The 17,038-nt window shown below is 41.0% G+C and overlaps 1 protein-coding gene across 1 annotated transcript in view; it reads left to right on the plus strand.

Annotated features, from left to right (window-relative positions):
• The first annotated feature begins 2,004 nt into the window (after positions 1 to 2,004).
• Positions 2,005 to 17,038, plus strand: part of PSD3 (pleckstrin and Sec7 domain containing 3) — a 573,181-nt gene continuing 558,147 nt past the window's right edge. The window contains exon 1 of the mRNA XM_012557204.2: positions 2,005 to 2,757. Coding sequence (XP_012412658.2) covers positions 2,005 to 2,757 — 753 coding nt within the window. The remainder of the gene's footprint in view (positions 2,758 to 17,038) is intronic.

A 17,038-nucleotide genomic window follows, 5' to 3' on the forward strand; every position in this document is an offset into this window, starting at 1 on the left:
CAGAAGTTGGATGTTTGAGGTGGAAAGGAATGAGGGAAATGAAGTGAAGCTTCTTATCTGATAGATCTTGAAGGCCCCTGCTGACCTGGGGCTGTTGTGGTAAAAAGGCTTAGGGGCAATTACTTTACTTCCCTGAGCCTCACATTCCTCACCTGTACAGTGGAAATAATGCCACCTGCTTCACAGAAGTGTGTTGTGCCTTGAGTGAAATAAGGTATGCAAACCATATAGTCGAATGTTTGGCACCTGTAGAAGCTAAAACAAAAAGAGGGGTTCCTTCTCATCCAAACTCCTATTCTATAGGAAGACCTAGCTTCTCTCCTCATTAGCAGTCAATCACTTAACAAACTAGTATTTCTTGAGTGATTTACAATGTTCAAGCAATAAACAAGTTCTTTTATAGGAGAGTATGAAAATTGCATAAAGAGGATAGAAAAATCCCTCACCTAGGATTTTGCTGAAAATTAGTATAGAAAGTATAATCAGATTAACATATTATTATTGCAATGATGAGTCTAAGACCAGAACAAAATACTGTTTTGCAGAATTTTTCTCTATAATGCTGTTCGCTATAAAGGTATAGCTGGCCCAGACAGCTTCGGACACATTTCTGAAAAGATGTAGACTGAGTCATTTGTCATTTGTCTGGAAATGTGGGCAAAGCCCACCATAACCTTGGGTGAAAAGGCTGTGTAAAAATGTTGAAAAGGAAAACCACCATAGGATTGCAACCATTCATCCTGATAATTTCCAAAGACTTACAATGGCCACCGGTGGTCAGCCAGTGCGGTGGCCTTTGATTACTCCAGGGTTGCTGCCAACGTGAGGTAATGGCGAGAAGCTGGGGAGGAAAAGGCAACTCTGGCTAGACGTGCCACAGAACAGCCAACTTTCTGGGCCACAAACTCACTTTGTCTCAGAGGATGATTTCCTGGTTCCTTTTTAGTCAGATTATTTCAAATTGATAAAGAACAGAGCTTTCCCACCCCCTGACCTCCTCTCCACAGGAACAAGGTCGGCGTGACTTGGCAAAAGTTCTTTTCCATTATGAGAGGTACTGTGCCTATAGAAACGACTCTAAATGTGAATTACTCAACTGAATTTTCAGGTGATTTCTTTATAACATCTGTCGAGTATGAATTTCTTCTTAAATTAAAAAATAGGACTATTGTTGTTCTCAAGTTAAGGAGGCTAAAGCTTAGTAAAATTCTCCAACCTGATTTATTACCTGGATTTTTTTTTTTCCTCATAGATTAGTTTTTCTTTCTGTTTTTCTTCTTTTCTTTTGTTATTAGTATTTAATGATACCAAGTATTTTGATGTGGGACTGTAGGACGATTCTTGGCAAAGTCCCAAATAGGCTCAGGAATTGAAGTGAAAATTTATTAAGGCATTAAAGTTGCTTACAATCATTTGTCATACCTTTTATCATAAAGGCCTTAAAAGTATTTAATGAAAATCAATACAAGGTTGGTAGATTAAATGTACACTTGGAAGTTTATTAGAGGCTTCATCTATAAACCACATAGTATCTCATAGTTTAGACACTAAAGAGTGGGTATAGCTAATGCAGAGTTTAGGATTAAACAGTGAAATCAATAACTGCAGTGTTTTTAGTTCAAATATGGAGGGGGGTACAGCTAAAAAAAATAAAAGCAATTCTACTCAGACACACAAAGGTGAAAGATGACTTCTTGACTGCCCCCTCCCGCCCCTCACTTCTAGATGATGGCACCTCCATCTTGGGCGTTCTCCATCAGTCTGTTGGTTTTTGTGATTCTATGAAGAATGCAGTGAGTCCAGGTCCATAGCCAAAACTAGCCCCTGATCCCCCTTCATGGAAACCCCCCCTCAGTGCTGAAGGTGTGTCATTTTGCCTCCTCAGGCTGTCAGCGAATGATGGGGCTGAGTCACGTCTGCCCACAGCTGCCGATGTTTGCATCCCTGGGCACTGAGGTCTGAAACTTGACCCTGGCGAGGACCAGCCCTACCCCCTTGGAGGAAATGGCTAAGCAGCCTCAGCAACTGCAGATGAAAACTTCCTTCCTCTTCATCCAGCTGCAGGCCCCCCCTGCTCCAGCTTTCCCCGCCCCGTATCCAACCGCTGTAGCCTGGACAGCAGCCCCAGGGGGGCCGGAGGAGGGACACATTTTCCGGAGTCCCAGCACAAGCTTCTTGGCAGGCCGAAACCTCAGGCACACACAGGGGTTGGCTGCTCCTCCCTCGCGCCCACTGCATAGGGAGGGCCGTGGGACAGAGGCACCAGCTGCTTTCGGTTGCTCTGCGCTGAAGGAGAAGAAGGAGGGGGCAGAAAAGCCCCCAAATCTGCATCTGAGGAGGGGTAGGGTTTGTGGATCCCCACATCGAAGGCGTTGCCAGGGTCCTGCCTCCAGGAAACTTGGACAGCTACCCCTGCCATGCAGACGTCCTAGTCCGGCTCTCCTCATGAGCCATGGAAGCAGCAGTCCCTTCATGAGCTGTGTGCACTGGCCGGTCACCTCTGCCCCTCAGGGCCTGTGGGGCATGGATCACCCATCTGGGGATTCCTTGGTATGCTCGATTCCACAGGCCACTCTGGCCCATGCTGCTGACAAGGGTGAAAGGGCAGTGCTGAGGAGAGTACCGGTACTTCTGAAAAGCTGTGAAGAGGGCACAGACACCACAGTGCGGGCGAGGAGGGCTCAGCTCTGCAGATACTGCCCGCTTGTTCAGACCAGCAAGAGCTACCCGGCCCCACCTGCTGCTCTGCCTCTCAAGGTAAGATCTTGCATATGGCTGAAACTCCTAGGCCCCAGCTCTCAACCGTTCCCATGACCACCAGCAGAAGACAGAATGGAGGGAGGGGATATAGATGCTCAAGGTGGCTCTCTTTTCCTCACACCTAGGTCTCTTCTCAGCTATGGATGGGCTAAACCTCTGATAGCAGAGGTATCCACCGGGCACTGTCCCCCAGGCCTGGTCCTGGCTCTTTCCTTTGTTTTCTGCCACCTTCCCAGCCCCGGCAACGTTTTGTTTGGAAGGAGACAGTGAATGATTGTTTCCCAAGTTTTCTGCCACAGATGGGAGAAGAAAAGTCGGGTACAGAAGTGTGTAGCTTATGGGGGCAGACAAGAGGGGAGGGCAATGAAGATACACACATTTATTGAGCCCCTGTGATGTACCAGCCGTTATGCTGGGTGCTTTCTCACATCTCATTAATCCTCATAACCACCCTGGGAAATAGTTTCATTTCCTCAATTTCAGGTGAAGTTGAGAGGTAGCTAGGTAAAAATTCTCTCCTTCCTTCCAAAAAGACGAAGGCAGGAGCAAAACCTGTTTCAGAATGGGCACTGGGAAATTTGTTGAAAGCTTCAGCATGTTTTGTAGAAGTTTCTAGAACTGGAGCAACCCTTGGAAATCTGCAACATCCTACAGTCATCCTTGCACACTTGAATTTCTAGGTCCCCACATCTTCTTCCTGTACTCCCCACCAACTGGTGTGTAATCTTGGGCGTCAGCCCCCTAGCCTTCATCTCCCCATCAGAAAGGTGAAGGTTAGGCCTCCATGGTCTCCAAGGTCTCTTCCAGATCTTATGGGCTCTGCTTCTGATCACAGCTATGCCTTGTTGTTAGCATGTTATTCTCTGCATCTCAGACCCAGCCTCCTCATTGTGGTGTGCCCAAGGCCCAACCTGCTCTGTCCACCCAGCTCAGGAGCACTGCTCCTGAAATGTGTGGATGAAATTAAAAATTATACTATTATTCTCTCTGTGCCAGCAGCATGGCTATCTTGCTATACATTGCATGTATGTGAGTGATGGGGGCAGAGGTGAGGAAAGAGTGTGTGTGTTGGGATTGGAAGGATGAGATAGAATGATGGGGGCTCTTGGAGAGTGTGGGCGGGTCAACATGGAGAAGACTCTCATGGGAGTCACAGGAGAAATGATGAAATTCAAAGCATTGGAAAGGGGCCTTCCATGGGCTTGGAAGTGATGCTGTTTCACCTAGATTCTGTGCCTCCCTCCTATGTCTTCTACACCTCCCCCACTGACATCCCCCATTTGTTTTCCTTTTCTCTTTTCATATGGTGGACATGTGTAGCTACAGTTAAGAACCAGAAAGAAAGGATGAGTCCAAGTTCTCTTCCAAGGAGAACTCTCGTAAGAAGAGAGATGCTAGCACACTTCCTTAAGAAATAGTTTACATTCCATCCTAGTTCCAGTATCTCTCATTTCCTACAGAGATTTAGGAGGAATGACATACCCGTGCGTCAGAGTCCAGTCTCTGTGTGTGGGGTCACACAGTAATAATTTGTACACTTTAATGCTGTTCTGGTGAGTTGAAAAACCCATGTTTCTCCACTCTTCCTCTCTCCCCTTCCTGGCACAGACCAAAGCCTCCGACTTGTTGCCGTTTCTCTCAGGAAAGGTGCTTTGGGCGTTGGTCCAAGTGTGTGGCTCTCTGTCTTGTCGGCGTACTCAGCCACCTCCGCTCTCACATGCCAACTAAAAAATTAGAAGCCCAGGTTCAAGTCCTAACCTCTAGCAAGCCTACAGACCTCTCTGGGTTTTGGTTTTCTCATTTTGAAAACACTGATGATGTCACCTTCCTCACATTTGCTATGGAGATTTCTCCACTAGAAGTATTGTACCAGTGAAAGGGGCAGGCAGTAGCCCTGTCTTAAGGGAGAGAAGAGGAGAAACAAAACCAGTCAGACACCAGATAGGGCCAGGAAACCAGGGAGTTAGAGGTGTCACCATAGTGGGGGTCTTGACCAACTAGTGATTTCCACCCTAAGGCCCCTGTTAACAATGCTGGACTGGTCAGGAGACCACACAGAAGGAAGCACGGCTACAGAAACAGATCCTTGATTTTGCTGGTCAGAACTTGTGATTCCTTCTTCGACAGGGAGAGGGGAGTTGGGAAATTATCATCTACGTATCTTGAAGGCTTTTGAGAGAAGCCACGTTCTCTTAATCCTTATGGCTATTAGCCAAGAGACCCAGGCCAGTGTTGGGTGTTAGAGAAAGGATAAAAATAGACAGTGATAGTGTTTCTTTCATCTGTCTAGCCCTAGGAAGATTTCAGTGCCTTCTGGCTTTGTGAGATATGTGTATGAGAATTACACACTCTTTTTGTGCTTTGGAATTTAGCTGTATGAATCACAGCAAAGTGGCAGAAGTCTGATTAAAAACGTCCTCTTGTCAATTATGAATGGTGAGACTTTTGATTACCCACAGTGGGACCTTTCAACTGATATATTCATGAAAAAATGTGGTAAATTATATGTATTAAAGTGAAATATTGGTTACATAGAAGCAAAATCTATTCTAACACACTGTAGGATGCATTGTAGGAAGAGGTCAACCTGTGTCAACTTTCCAAGCAGAAAAATCTAGATCTTAAGAGTAAACTTTCTTTGTTGCAGTACTCCATATGGTAAAATTTATTCTCTCACTGTTGAAACATCATGGGCTCCAGAGTGAAAATTGTTGACTTGCATTCTTTCAAGTATCATGAAGAGTGATTGCACCTAACCACATTGGTTGGCTCTTTATTTATTCTGTGACAAGGCTCTAGTAAAAATAACTATAGCACTCTATGATCAACAGAGGACTTCCATAGACAATATTTCCTCTTTTTAGAACCTCAAAACTCTGTGAGAATATAAGTTATCACCATCTCCATTTCATTGATGAGGACGCAGGTGCTTGAGGATGATTAGCAACTCACTGGGGCTCAAGACTAGGAGGTAGCAGCTCAGCCCTGGAGCTCAAGCTTTCTGCTCTTAGGCTAGGGCCCTTTCAGGCTTCTTACAGTCTTTCCAGCTGGTGAGATTTCCTTGGAGGACCATCAGCATTTCCTGGTGCTTCGTGGTCTGTACTGTACTCTAATTTCTCTGGTAGTGAATGCAGGAGAACAAACCTCAGAATTATCAGGTCTAGTGTTCTATTTGGTCTTGTGTGAATGTGCGCAACCAGCCTTCTAGAAACAGTGAAGGCCTGGGCTTGGAAAACGTAGAGCTCCAGTTCTGGGCGATGCCAGCTGAGAGCTGTAACATTCCCGTGGTTAGTCAGTGTGAATCAGAAAATGTTCCATGGTCTGGGGCCAGAGCCTTCTCTGATGATCTCTTGGACCTCATGTTCTGCTGCCCCTCTGTGGGAACCCGAGGAACTGTTGATGTTTGACTTGAGTTGCGGGCTAAAGATATGAAGACATGGAAAACAGGCACAAGCCAAAAGAGAAGGAAAAAAAGCTTTCTCTACAATAGTTTTGAGAAATTTCTACAAATCTTTTTAATATTTTTAAAAATTAGCTCTTCACATCTTAAATATTTTATGTTTAAAATAACAGCGACTTTTGCATGTAAATGGCCTTAGAAAACTAGTAATGAATATATTTTTTTAATTTCCCCGAAATACCACTTTTATAAACCCTTTTATAAAAACCCTTTTATAAACACTTTTCTAAAATTCTTACCTGTAGCTGTAAATTTTTAGACTGTCTATTTTGATCTCCCTTTTTCCTTCCCCTCTCACCACAGATCCTCAAAGCCAATCAACTCTTTGAGTTCTCATCACCATCTTGTAGCAGTCTTCAGGTGAAGAGGACAGGGTGAGAATGAGCAAGACTGGGCAAGCTTGTGTGAAAGAGGGCAGGGAGTGGCACATTATTCACTAATCTAATGAATGGAAACGCAATGTAGGCTGAGACAGGGCCCTAAACTGGGGAAAAATAGTTTTGACTTTCTGTGTTTTAGATTGTTACTCCTCAAAATAAAACTCATGTCTGAAATATAAGTCTGTAAAGCACATTAAGTTCTTTGGTAGAAAGTTTTTATTTAGAGTAAAGGTCACTGGATGTGAGATTCAAGAGATGAAAATAAACACTGGTTCTACCAACTTACTAGCTGTATGGCTTCAGACAACTCATTAAACAAAGCTAAGTCTTCTCATTTGTTCTCTGAGGTCCTTCCAGTTCTGACATTCTGTCATAACTACAAATCTATGGTACTGAATTAAACTTTTAACAAATAAAAGTATTAAAACTAGATTGAATATCAACTACTTCAGCTTGTCTCTAAAGATCAATTATTTTGTCTAATGGCTTCACTGCAGGAAAATTACACCCACTAGGCTTGCCTCTCGGGGAGAACTGGAGTTTTAGTGGAGGGCTAGGATGTTATGGATGTGAGTAGGACAGTGCCTGGCACATAGTCCAAAAAAAAAAACTAAACTCATTGCCATCAAGTCGATTACGACTCATAGCGACCTTATAGGACAGGGTAGAATTTCCCCATTGGGTTTCCAAGCAGGCACTTAAAAATTTGTCAAATGAATGAATGAATGAACCTTTGAAAGGCTGCTTAATACTAACATTCAGGTATATAAGAGTCTTTTCTTTGAGCAGTAACACAAAGTTCTACCACAGAATTTCAGGGGCCAGAACTGTAAGCTGTCCTCGAATGACTTGTATTTCCTTCTCTGACCAGTTTCTAGTTGAATGCAATTCCCTTCTGGGAGTTGAGCACTGACCTTCTGGTCTACCTAACCCCTAAGAAGAAGTCATTTACCTCAGCTGGGTAAATACTCAATTAACCAAGTCTGTTTGACTTTCCTGGCTTATCATAATTTAGAATCAGTAATGCTCATAAAATGGTATTCCAGATAATTCTGTCTTTATATGAATCCTTAGAATTTTTAAATTCTAACTTAGAATTTTTAAAAAGAAAGTAGAACAAAGGGAGCACATGCATAAACGCCCTTATAGTAATTTCAACAGCATGTAGATAAACGTGCAGTGAGGAATCCCTTTTAAAATATTTTGGTATTTAGAAGACAGTATTGATTTCGTTGAAAAGCTTATCTTCAGTCTATTTACACTGCATTGGTTTTGACACAGATGTCTTGATTTATTACTTGAATAAATAAGGCCTGAGATGGTAGAATGGGTTTCAGTTCTTTTTCATCTTGTGATTTGCCTCTGTGTTCCCATGACAACATTCTCTCAATCCCTTTCTCTCCCTACCCGTCCTACACTCTCACACACAGAGATCCTATGGATCAGTGTATAGGTGCTGCCTTCACTGAATTACATTGATCCCAGCATCGCAATCTACCTACTAGAAGAAAGGGAAAGAGAGTTCATAGAAGACTTTACTGTTGGGTGCCCCTGTGACATGCAGAAAAGCAATTAGGTTGGGAGTTGGAAAACAGGGGTTCTAACTCTCACTCTGATTCAAGCTTGCTGAGTGACAGCAAGTCTTTTCATCATGCTGGGTCTTAATGCTTTATCTGCCACATGGAAAGATTAGATTCTTTGGTTTCCTCCATTCTAGCTCCATGACTCTAAGTCAGTTCTTGTCAATCCTTGTGTGCCTATAGTTGTGAAAACTCAACCAAAAGCCACAGCTTTTAATGGTAAATCTCTAAAAAAAGGTCCAGCAATAGAGAAGTTTGTGTATGTTGGAAAAATCTTTTATTCATAAAATATGTCTCCAGTTTCCAGAAGATAAATAGGAACTAAAACACGTTTTTAAAAATCTTATGCCAATATATGTCCATTTTTCTAATCCTGAGTGTTTAGTTTTTAACAAAAGTTTGGCAGCATAGTAAGTACTAGGTTTGGCCTGAGAGATATGGACAAAAAGACTAAAGAGCAGTTTTTATGGACCCTCTGGGTGGTGCAAATGTTTAATGCAATCAGCTGCTAACCAAAAAGTTGGAGATTTGAGGCTATGCAGAGGCACCTGAGAAGAAAGGCCTAGTGATCTACTTCTGAGAAATCAACCATTGAAAACTCGATGGAGTACAATTCTACTCTGATACACAGGGTGTCACTATGAGTCTGAATTAACTCAGTGGCAAGTGGTTTTAGTTTTTATAACTATACATAAAGGGTTTGTGGGATCTTTGTTTCTCTGACATATTAAAAAAAAAACAAAGTTACTCAAAGGGGTTGGTTTTTTTTTCAGTCTTTTGAATGAAATATTCGGCAAAGGGAACATTGATAATCAGTTCCAACCAGGAGTTAAAACCTAGATTGATGAAGAGACTTGCCCTTACTGAGCAAGTTTGAAGCAGTTGCAACAAACGAGCTCAATTTAACTCCCAAGTTTTGTGCCCTTGAACAAAAGTCTTCAATCACTCAGAGATTCGGACTCTTGGTTATATATGAAAGAAACCCTTAACGCTACCTTATTCCCCAAAAAGAGGAATTCATTATAAGAGCATATGTGTGTATGTGTAAGGTCTTGCAGAATCCAAGGACAGATATGTAGGTGGGCCTCAGGACAAACTGGAACCACTGACTCCAGTGCCTTCAGGTCTTTCTTTCTCTCTCAGTCTTCTCTGGATCACTTTTCTCTCTTTGAGCACATCTGTTTTCTCTTCTCCACAGGGAGGAATATGACTAGCCACAGTTCCCAGGTTTACATCTCCTTTCTTTAGAAGACGATTCAGACTAAGACTGGAATTTCTTTGCCCTAATTCCAAATCCCCCTGAGAAGGGCTTCTTGATCTAGCATGGGTTGCATACTCACCCAATCATGTATGGAGAAGGTGGATGCAGCTCACACTGTACTATCAGGTCTTTTGAAAGCCCTAAGATTATAATCAAGTATCTAGAACACAATGACCACAGCCTCCATCAAACTGAGTCCAGCACAACTAGATGGTGCCCGGCTACCACCACTGACTGCTGTGACAGGGATCACAACAGAGGGTCCCAGACAGAGCTGGAGAAAAATGTAGAACTAAATTCAAACTCACAGAAAAAGACCAGACTTACTGGCCTGTCAGAGAGTAGAGAAACCCTGAGAGTTTGGCCTCTGGACACCCTTTTAACTGAGTACTGAAATCACTTCTGAGGTTCACCCTTAAGCCAAAGATTAGACAGGCCCATAAAACAAACAATAATACACATAGCTCAACCATGTACATGAGACTAAATGGGCACACCAGCCCAGGGGCAAGGATGAGAAGGCAGGAGGGGACAGGAAAGCTGGACGAATGGAAATGGAGAACCCAAGTTTGAGAAGCAAGAGTGTTGAGACATCACGGGGTTGGCAACCAATGTTGCAAAATAATATGTGTATTGTTTTATGAGAAACTAATTTGCTCTGTAAACCTTCATGTAAAGCACAATAAAAAAATTTTTTAAAAATTTTTAAAAAGACAGTTCCTAGAAACTGATGCGGAGTAGGGAGGTGAGGAGCAAATCCAGATAGCCAACACAAGTGTCTTAGTTACCTAGTGCTTCCATAACAGAAATATCACAACTGGGTGGCTTTAAAGACAGAAATTTATTTTCTCATAGTTCTGGAAACTAAAAGTCCAAATCAGAGTCTAGGCTGTGTCTATTCCTTCTATAAGCCTCTCTCCTGGTTTCTGGAGTCTGCTGGTGATCGTTGGCATTCTTTGGCATTCCTTGGTGTTTCTTAGCATCTGTCTTATCCCTGTATGTATCTCTGTGTCTGTTCTGCTGTTTTTATAAGTCAGAAGTGATTAGGTTTAGGATCTACTCTATACTGATATGACCTCATTAACATAACAAAAGAAAATCTATTTCCAAATAGAATCACATTTACAGGCACAGGGGTTAGGATGTCAACACATATTCTGGAAGGACATAATTCAATCTGTAATACCAATAAATGCTCAAGGCACTTACAGAGAGTTGTGAATTAAAAGTTATAAAGTGCTCGCTTTGTGAAAATGTTCTATCTGACCCTCTCAGATTTTAATGAAGCCAGATTTTTATATATTTTATACTATGATATATAATCTCCTTTGGGTAGATTTTTTAAAACAGCATCCCTGAACTAATGATATTATCAAATCATTGCTCAATGTGGTTTATAAATATATTTGCTTCCAGAAGCTACTATTGGTTATGATAAGGTAAGATTTTCTTTTCAGACCCATTGCCCATTGCCACCGAGTCGATTCCAACTCATAGCGACCCTACAGGACAGAGTAGAACTGCCCCATAAGGTTTCCAAGGAGCAGCTGGTAGAATCAAACTGTAGACCTTTTGGCTGGCAGCTGAGCTCTTAAACACTGCACAACAGATTTTAGTTTTTTCCTCATAGATTTTTCAAGACTATAGGATGCTACAAGATTTACACAGATATAAATCCTTAGGTGAAAGTGGTGTTCTACTGTAAGCAGATCATCATCATGGATCTGCAGGAGATCGCTTCCACTCTATACCAACTCAATGGGACACTAACCCAGCATTTGAGAAGAACTGGCTATCAGTCAGAACCAAAAAAGAAAAGTAAAGATACGCTGATTCCTTGAGCTGAACCATAACAATGAAAAACAAAAGATGGGCAAGAGAAAGAATGATGGCTACATATAGTTTAACACCATTAGGCTACTACAAGCCTGCGTTTTTAGGAAGTTCACTTTCCTTCTTTCTAAAGTAATCAGCAGCTGTGACTCTTTTTTGGCTGCCCTTTGTGTTGTGCATATTTCCTGTGATTATATTTAGTCAATTTTAACTTTTTGGAATCTAACTTTCAACTTTCAGCATGTGTGATTTTCTATTAACCTTTTAATTACCAGGTCCAGCAGATCATGAGCTAAAAATCCCCAGGGCATTATTCAAGCACTTATTATGTTTTATCATTTGAAAATCCCATTTTATCCTCAAGGAACGTGAGTTCTCAGTGTAAGTGTATGATGAAGTAATTAAAATGTCACCTCATTCATCCCATGTCAAAAGCAGAGGGGTCTTGGGAGAGTTTGTTTATATACACTCAATCTTCTTCCATACAGGATTTCAAATGCCCTACAACAATAGCACACATAATAAATTAAAATAATGGTAAAAGATAAATAGTAATAAAGAATCAGGTCTAGGAAAATACAAATAGAGTGAAAATTAAGAAAAGATCAGGTCAAGATCAGGAAAAGAACCCAGAAGTACATATGATAAAGACCTACAGAGCTGGTATGTTTGAGATCAAATTTGGCTCTGTGTTTAATAGCTGCCCAAGCTAAAAGAGAGATATGGTTAGCTATGTAAGTCTAATTATGAGACGAGAAGGTAGAAGATAGGTAGGTAGGTAGGTAGGAAAGACGGAAGGAAAGAAGAAAGGAAAAAGGGAGGGAGGGAGGGAGGAAGGAAGGAAGAGAAAAAGGAAGGGGGGGAGTTCCTTTTACATGTTCCACAGAAACTCTCTTAGAAAATCAGATTTTGTTTGCTCTTCAAGCAGCAATTTCAACATATAACAAATTCTAAACAGAATTCAATATTTACTGTTGCTCTGTAGACATTATATGTACAACATTATATGTACATTAGACATTATATGTACAACATAACATTTCTTGATAACATAAGTAATCACTGTAATAGCAAGGGAGGTACATTTAGATCTGTAAGACTATTTCTACACCTGTTGTTGGGTGCCATTGAGTCAATTCCAACTCATAGTGACTCCATGTGACAAAGTAGAGCTGCTTCATAGGATTATCTTGGCTGTAATCTTCACGGGAGCAGATCACCAGGCTCAGATAAGGAGTTTGGATTTTATCTTAAGTACAATACAGGGCCACTGGAGAGTTTTAAGCAGGAAAGAAACACAGAAATTAAGGGAAGGGTGGGTACATTATGAATTGGCTTCGTTACAGTTACCTACCGTATTACAGGATTTAGTATTCCTGCCTCTTGCTTCCTAACCTTATAGAATCCTTGAAGAATACAACTCAACTACCTCCATGCAAAATAGGGAGCTCTCTTTTCTGAACTACAGATTTCAAAGTGGTGATAATTTTTTTCCCCTAAAAGCCTTTAGTTCTGAACTGTAGGGACATGATGAAGAATTAAGATGGGGCAACGATTCATGGTGACCCTGTGTGTTTCACAGCAGAACTGAGCTCCTTAGGGTTTTCTTGGCTGCAATCTTGGCCAAAGCAGATCGCCACCGTGCCGCTGGGTAGGTTCGAACCATCAACTTTTTGGTGAGTAGTTGAGTGCAAACCGTTTGAGCTACCCAGGGACCTTAAAGGGGTAAAGGGGGGAGAACACCCCAATTACTCAAGGATTTGAGATCTTCCTGAGTGAAGCTGCATTCTAATGATAAACAAGAGCAGATCCTTTCAACTTCTGCAACTTTGAAAAGTTTAAATTGCTGCAGTGCATATGTTTAGGATCTAAATAGAAAACTATTGTTATATTCTTTGGATTGTTACAAAATACAATACATATAATAGATGCTTTATAAATATTTCTTAACTACTAGATCAGCTGGGGCAAAGCCATTTTAAGTGACCTTCTGTTACTAATCCCGTCAGTTCTTTCCTTCAGTCCCTTTCACATTCCTAAGGCATTAAACTGTGAGGCTGTCCAGGGTGGGGCCTGGTCAAGTAAGGGCACTGTTGGAGAGTTGATCCAAAGTGGAATAACATTTCAAACTGTTTTGGGGCCATAAATTTAGCATGGTGGTGATTTTTCCGAAAATGTGTTTCTCTTATGGCTTAGGCTAATTTGTAAGACGTCCTTGGGTGGGCCCGTGGTCAAGAAATTACCATAGTATTTTTCTTTGGCTGAGTGTGTTAACCTAGTTTTCTAGATCTACTTTAAGAATAATCTTTCTGAATAATGTACCCCCAGCAGTGGTAACTGTTCTCCTAGAGAGCCAGCTTTACTTCAGACTTTTAGCAATCTATTAAAGAAATATTTTCAGCTTAAATAAATCATTCCTACTTTTCTTTTCACACTGTTTTAGAAAGCTAATGGTAAATTTCCTTTCTCATCCCCAGTCTCTTTTCAATAAGTGAACTTTTTCTTACAGTTCTTTGCAAACTGACTTTCCACCATCTTTTTATTTGTTTGTTTGCTGTTTGGCTGGCTGGTTTTTATTCATTTCAGTGTGCTGTCTTGTTGTTTATAGCCTCAGAAGTCCTTTCTGAGAAAGGCATTGCAACTCGCGGTGAAAAGCGGGAATGTGCTGTCACATTATACAGATTGCAACTAACGTCACATAACAACATGTGTATAAATTTTTGTATGAGAAAAAAAGGTATTGCATAAATCCAATGAGAAGCTATGTATTAAAACTAAAGCAAAAATTATATTTTTGACTATTTATAAGTTACCTTCTGCATCATTAAAAGAATTCTTCAATAATGTTTGTGTAGGTCCTTTATAAAGCATAAAAATAGAGAAAAAAGATTCTTTTCCTGCTTTCTATAAACTTAAAGTCTAAAGCAGACAAGCACATATGTTAAAGGGGTATTTTAAGACATGTGCAAAACAGAACATCAGTAGAATAAGTAAAAAGACTTAAAACTTCATGTAATAGTCAATATGAGCTTACAGGGGTGATGGCTGAATAGGAAAGTTGTGCAACATACTATTTGCACATCATAATTTGAGAAGAAAAGTCACTATGTTTATTCCATTGAGTCAGAGGAAGATTCTAAATGAGATGAACTTGAGGGGCCATCTGAGTGAAGGAAGAAAAGTTTAATGAATTGGTAGAATGTAAAGACGGTTTTAGTTTTGGGCTTCTCTTAAGTTCGTGTGTAAATTTCATTTTTCATTATGAAGCAACGTAACATCTATGTGACTATATGTACATAGAGCGAATTTGTTTTCCAAATTGAAAATTAAGATTTCTCGCTTGTGAATGTATACCTTTCATTCAAAGGTATAACAAATAAATTAAAAATAGTGAATCACATTTACTGAAAAGAATAAAATGTCATGAAAAGAATTGCATATTCAGCATTAAAAAAATATTCATCACTTATGGTAACATGGAAGAATTTGAAGTCAGGACCAAAAAATCTGAACATAGGCCATCATGTCTATACATTAGAGAGTGTTAGCATCCCACTGGACCTCGAAGGTTCCCTCTTTCTGGGAGATTTCCTCTCCTAGGTGGCAGTTGGTGATGATGACTGACAAAAGCCACCCTGCAAGGCGTTGCTAGGAGACAAAAGAAACACACGAATGGGTCCTATAAACTTGATCCAAGTCAGTGAGTCCAAGCTTATTTCCCACTCAGCCTTTAGTCATCAGAGCGTGCAGAGAGGTGGGGTTGGGCTTGGTATGCTTCTCTGAATGAGGCTACTTGTGTGAGAACTGCCAGTTGCTGTACCACGTGAACAATTCGGGTGCTTCAACAGCAAATCAAAGCAGGTGATACAGGTCAAGAGTAAGCCAACTGTGATCCTGAACCACACATGAGGTTTGGAAATCTGTGAGGGCTCTAACAGTGTGTCAGTTAATGACAACAACATATAAAGATTGGTTTTACTGCCTCATTCCCTCCCAGCCAAGACGATTATTAAGACTTCCTCAGCCTTTCTTAATCATGAAGACCATGGGAGGTGGGAAAAAAAGGCTTAAACTTTGATAGGTTTGTCACACTAAAAACAAATACTATCTAAGTGACAATTTGTCTAAGTTGTATGCCTCCTATAGCCATAGTGATTCTTCTGAAATAAGACTTGAGCATCCAGAACTATGGGCAAGAGGCTGCTTTGTGATAACCAGGGGAATCTTTTCTAGTCCTGAATTCTCACACTACTTAAGAATAGCTTTTTAGCATGAGACTTAGAGTAGGGTTGCCAGATTTAGCAAATTAAAATAGCAATATTTGGGGCATCCGTATACTAAACAAGGAGCCCTGGTGGCGCAGTAGTTAAGAGCTTGGCTGCTAATCAAAAGATCAGCTGTTCGGATCCACCAGCCACTCCTTGGAAACCCTATGGGGCAGTTCTACTCTGTCCTATAGGGTCACTATGAGTCAGAATGACTCGACAGCAAAGGGTTTGGTTTTGGTTTTTACTAAAAAAGTATTTGTTGTTTGTCTGAAATTCAGACTTAACCGGGTGTCTTACAACTTACCTGGAAGCCCTAATTCTAACCCAGTTTCAAGTTAGTTCTGATGTTGAAATCCAGCCTGTGATGTTGAACAAATTATTAAACTTCTCTGAGCCTCAGTTTCTTTATAACCCATCAGTTGTTGTGAATATCCTTCTTATGGATATAAAGCACTTAGCACAGTTCTTGTACATAATAAAGGCCCCAATAAGTTACAGGTACTATCATGATGAGGGCTCTATTACCTTCAACACAAGTATAGGCACTTACGTACAAATAATAGATTCAAACATACCAATGATCATGAAGATGGCACAGGACCAGGCAACGCTTTATTATGTTATAGTTAAGGTCACCGTCATGAAGCCAATTAATCAGCAACTAACAAGAACAATAACAAAAATCTCCTGTACTACAAGGTGGGATCCACATCTGCACGAACTTGCACATGATGAGCGCTTAATTTGTTGAATTTTGCCAAAGTACAGCTTCTGCCCAGGCACTTTTGTTGAGTCTATTTGGCTGTCCCCTCTTCCACTTCTCCTATTCCCTTTCCTCTTCCTTCCCACATTGGAAAAATGATGTTTTGTTCTCAAGTTATTTCAAGCAAGCTAAGCTTTTATAGGCCAGTAGATCCCACAACATGTATAAGACTTATCATTCATAATAAATTGGAAAGCTCCCCTGTGTAATTTTTTAGAATTACAGATGAAAATGAATGGCTGTCACTGGAACTGCTGCAAAGATTTCATGACATTTGCATTTGAGCCACTGGAAGTAAATAATTATGACATTGGGTGGCTATTCTTCTGTTGAGTTTGGGCAGTTGAAAACAACTTGCCCTATGTTAGCTTGATGTTAAGTCAGAGGATTCTGACAATCTCCTTCACAACTGTGAGATTGGGGTGCTAGAAACTTAGACATTTCTATAGCATTAATGAAGCACAACAGGATCTGGGAAGGAGATCCAGGGGCAGTGCAGAGGAAGGTGGTGGGACTTACTGGAATAGTCACCTTTCCAAACACTTTCTGCTACCCCTTGAGAGGAAACAGAGGGATCCATCAGAGAACACAGCCCTGCTCTCACAGTCACAGCGAGCTCGATTCCAGATAGACTGTATGGCACTGCCCCCTGAGGCACAAATGGTTTTCCTTGGTCTACTATGTCAGCTCTTTGTCCTTCTCCCACTTACTCTTAAGAGGGAAGATTAAAGTG

Source organism: Trichechus manatus, unplaced genomic scaffold (genome assembly GCF_000243295.1).
Source record: "Trichechus manatus latirostris isolate Lorelei unplaced genomic scaffold, TriManLat1.0 scaffold00090, whole genome shotgun sequence".
Classification (NCBI taxonomy): Eukaryota; Metazoa; Chordata; class Mammalia; order Sirenia; family Trichechidae; genus Trichechus; species Trichechus manatus.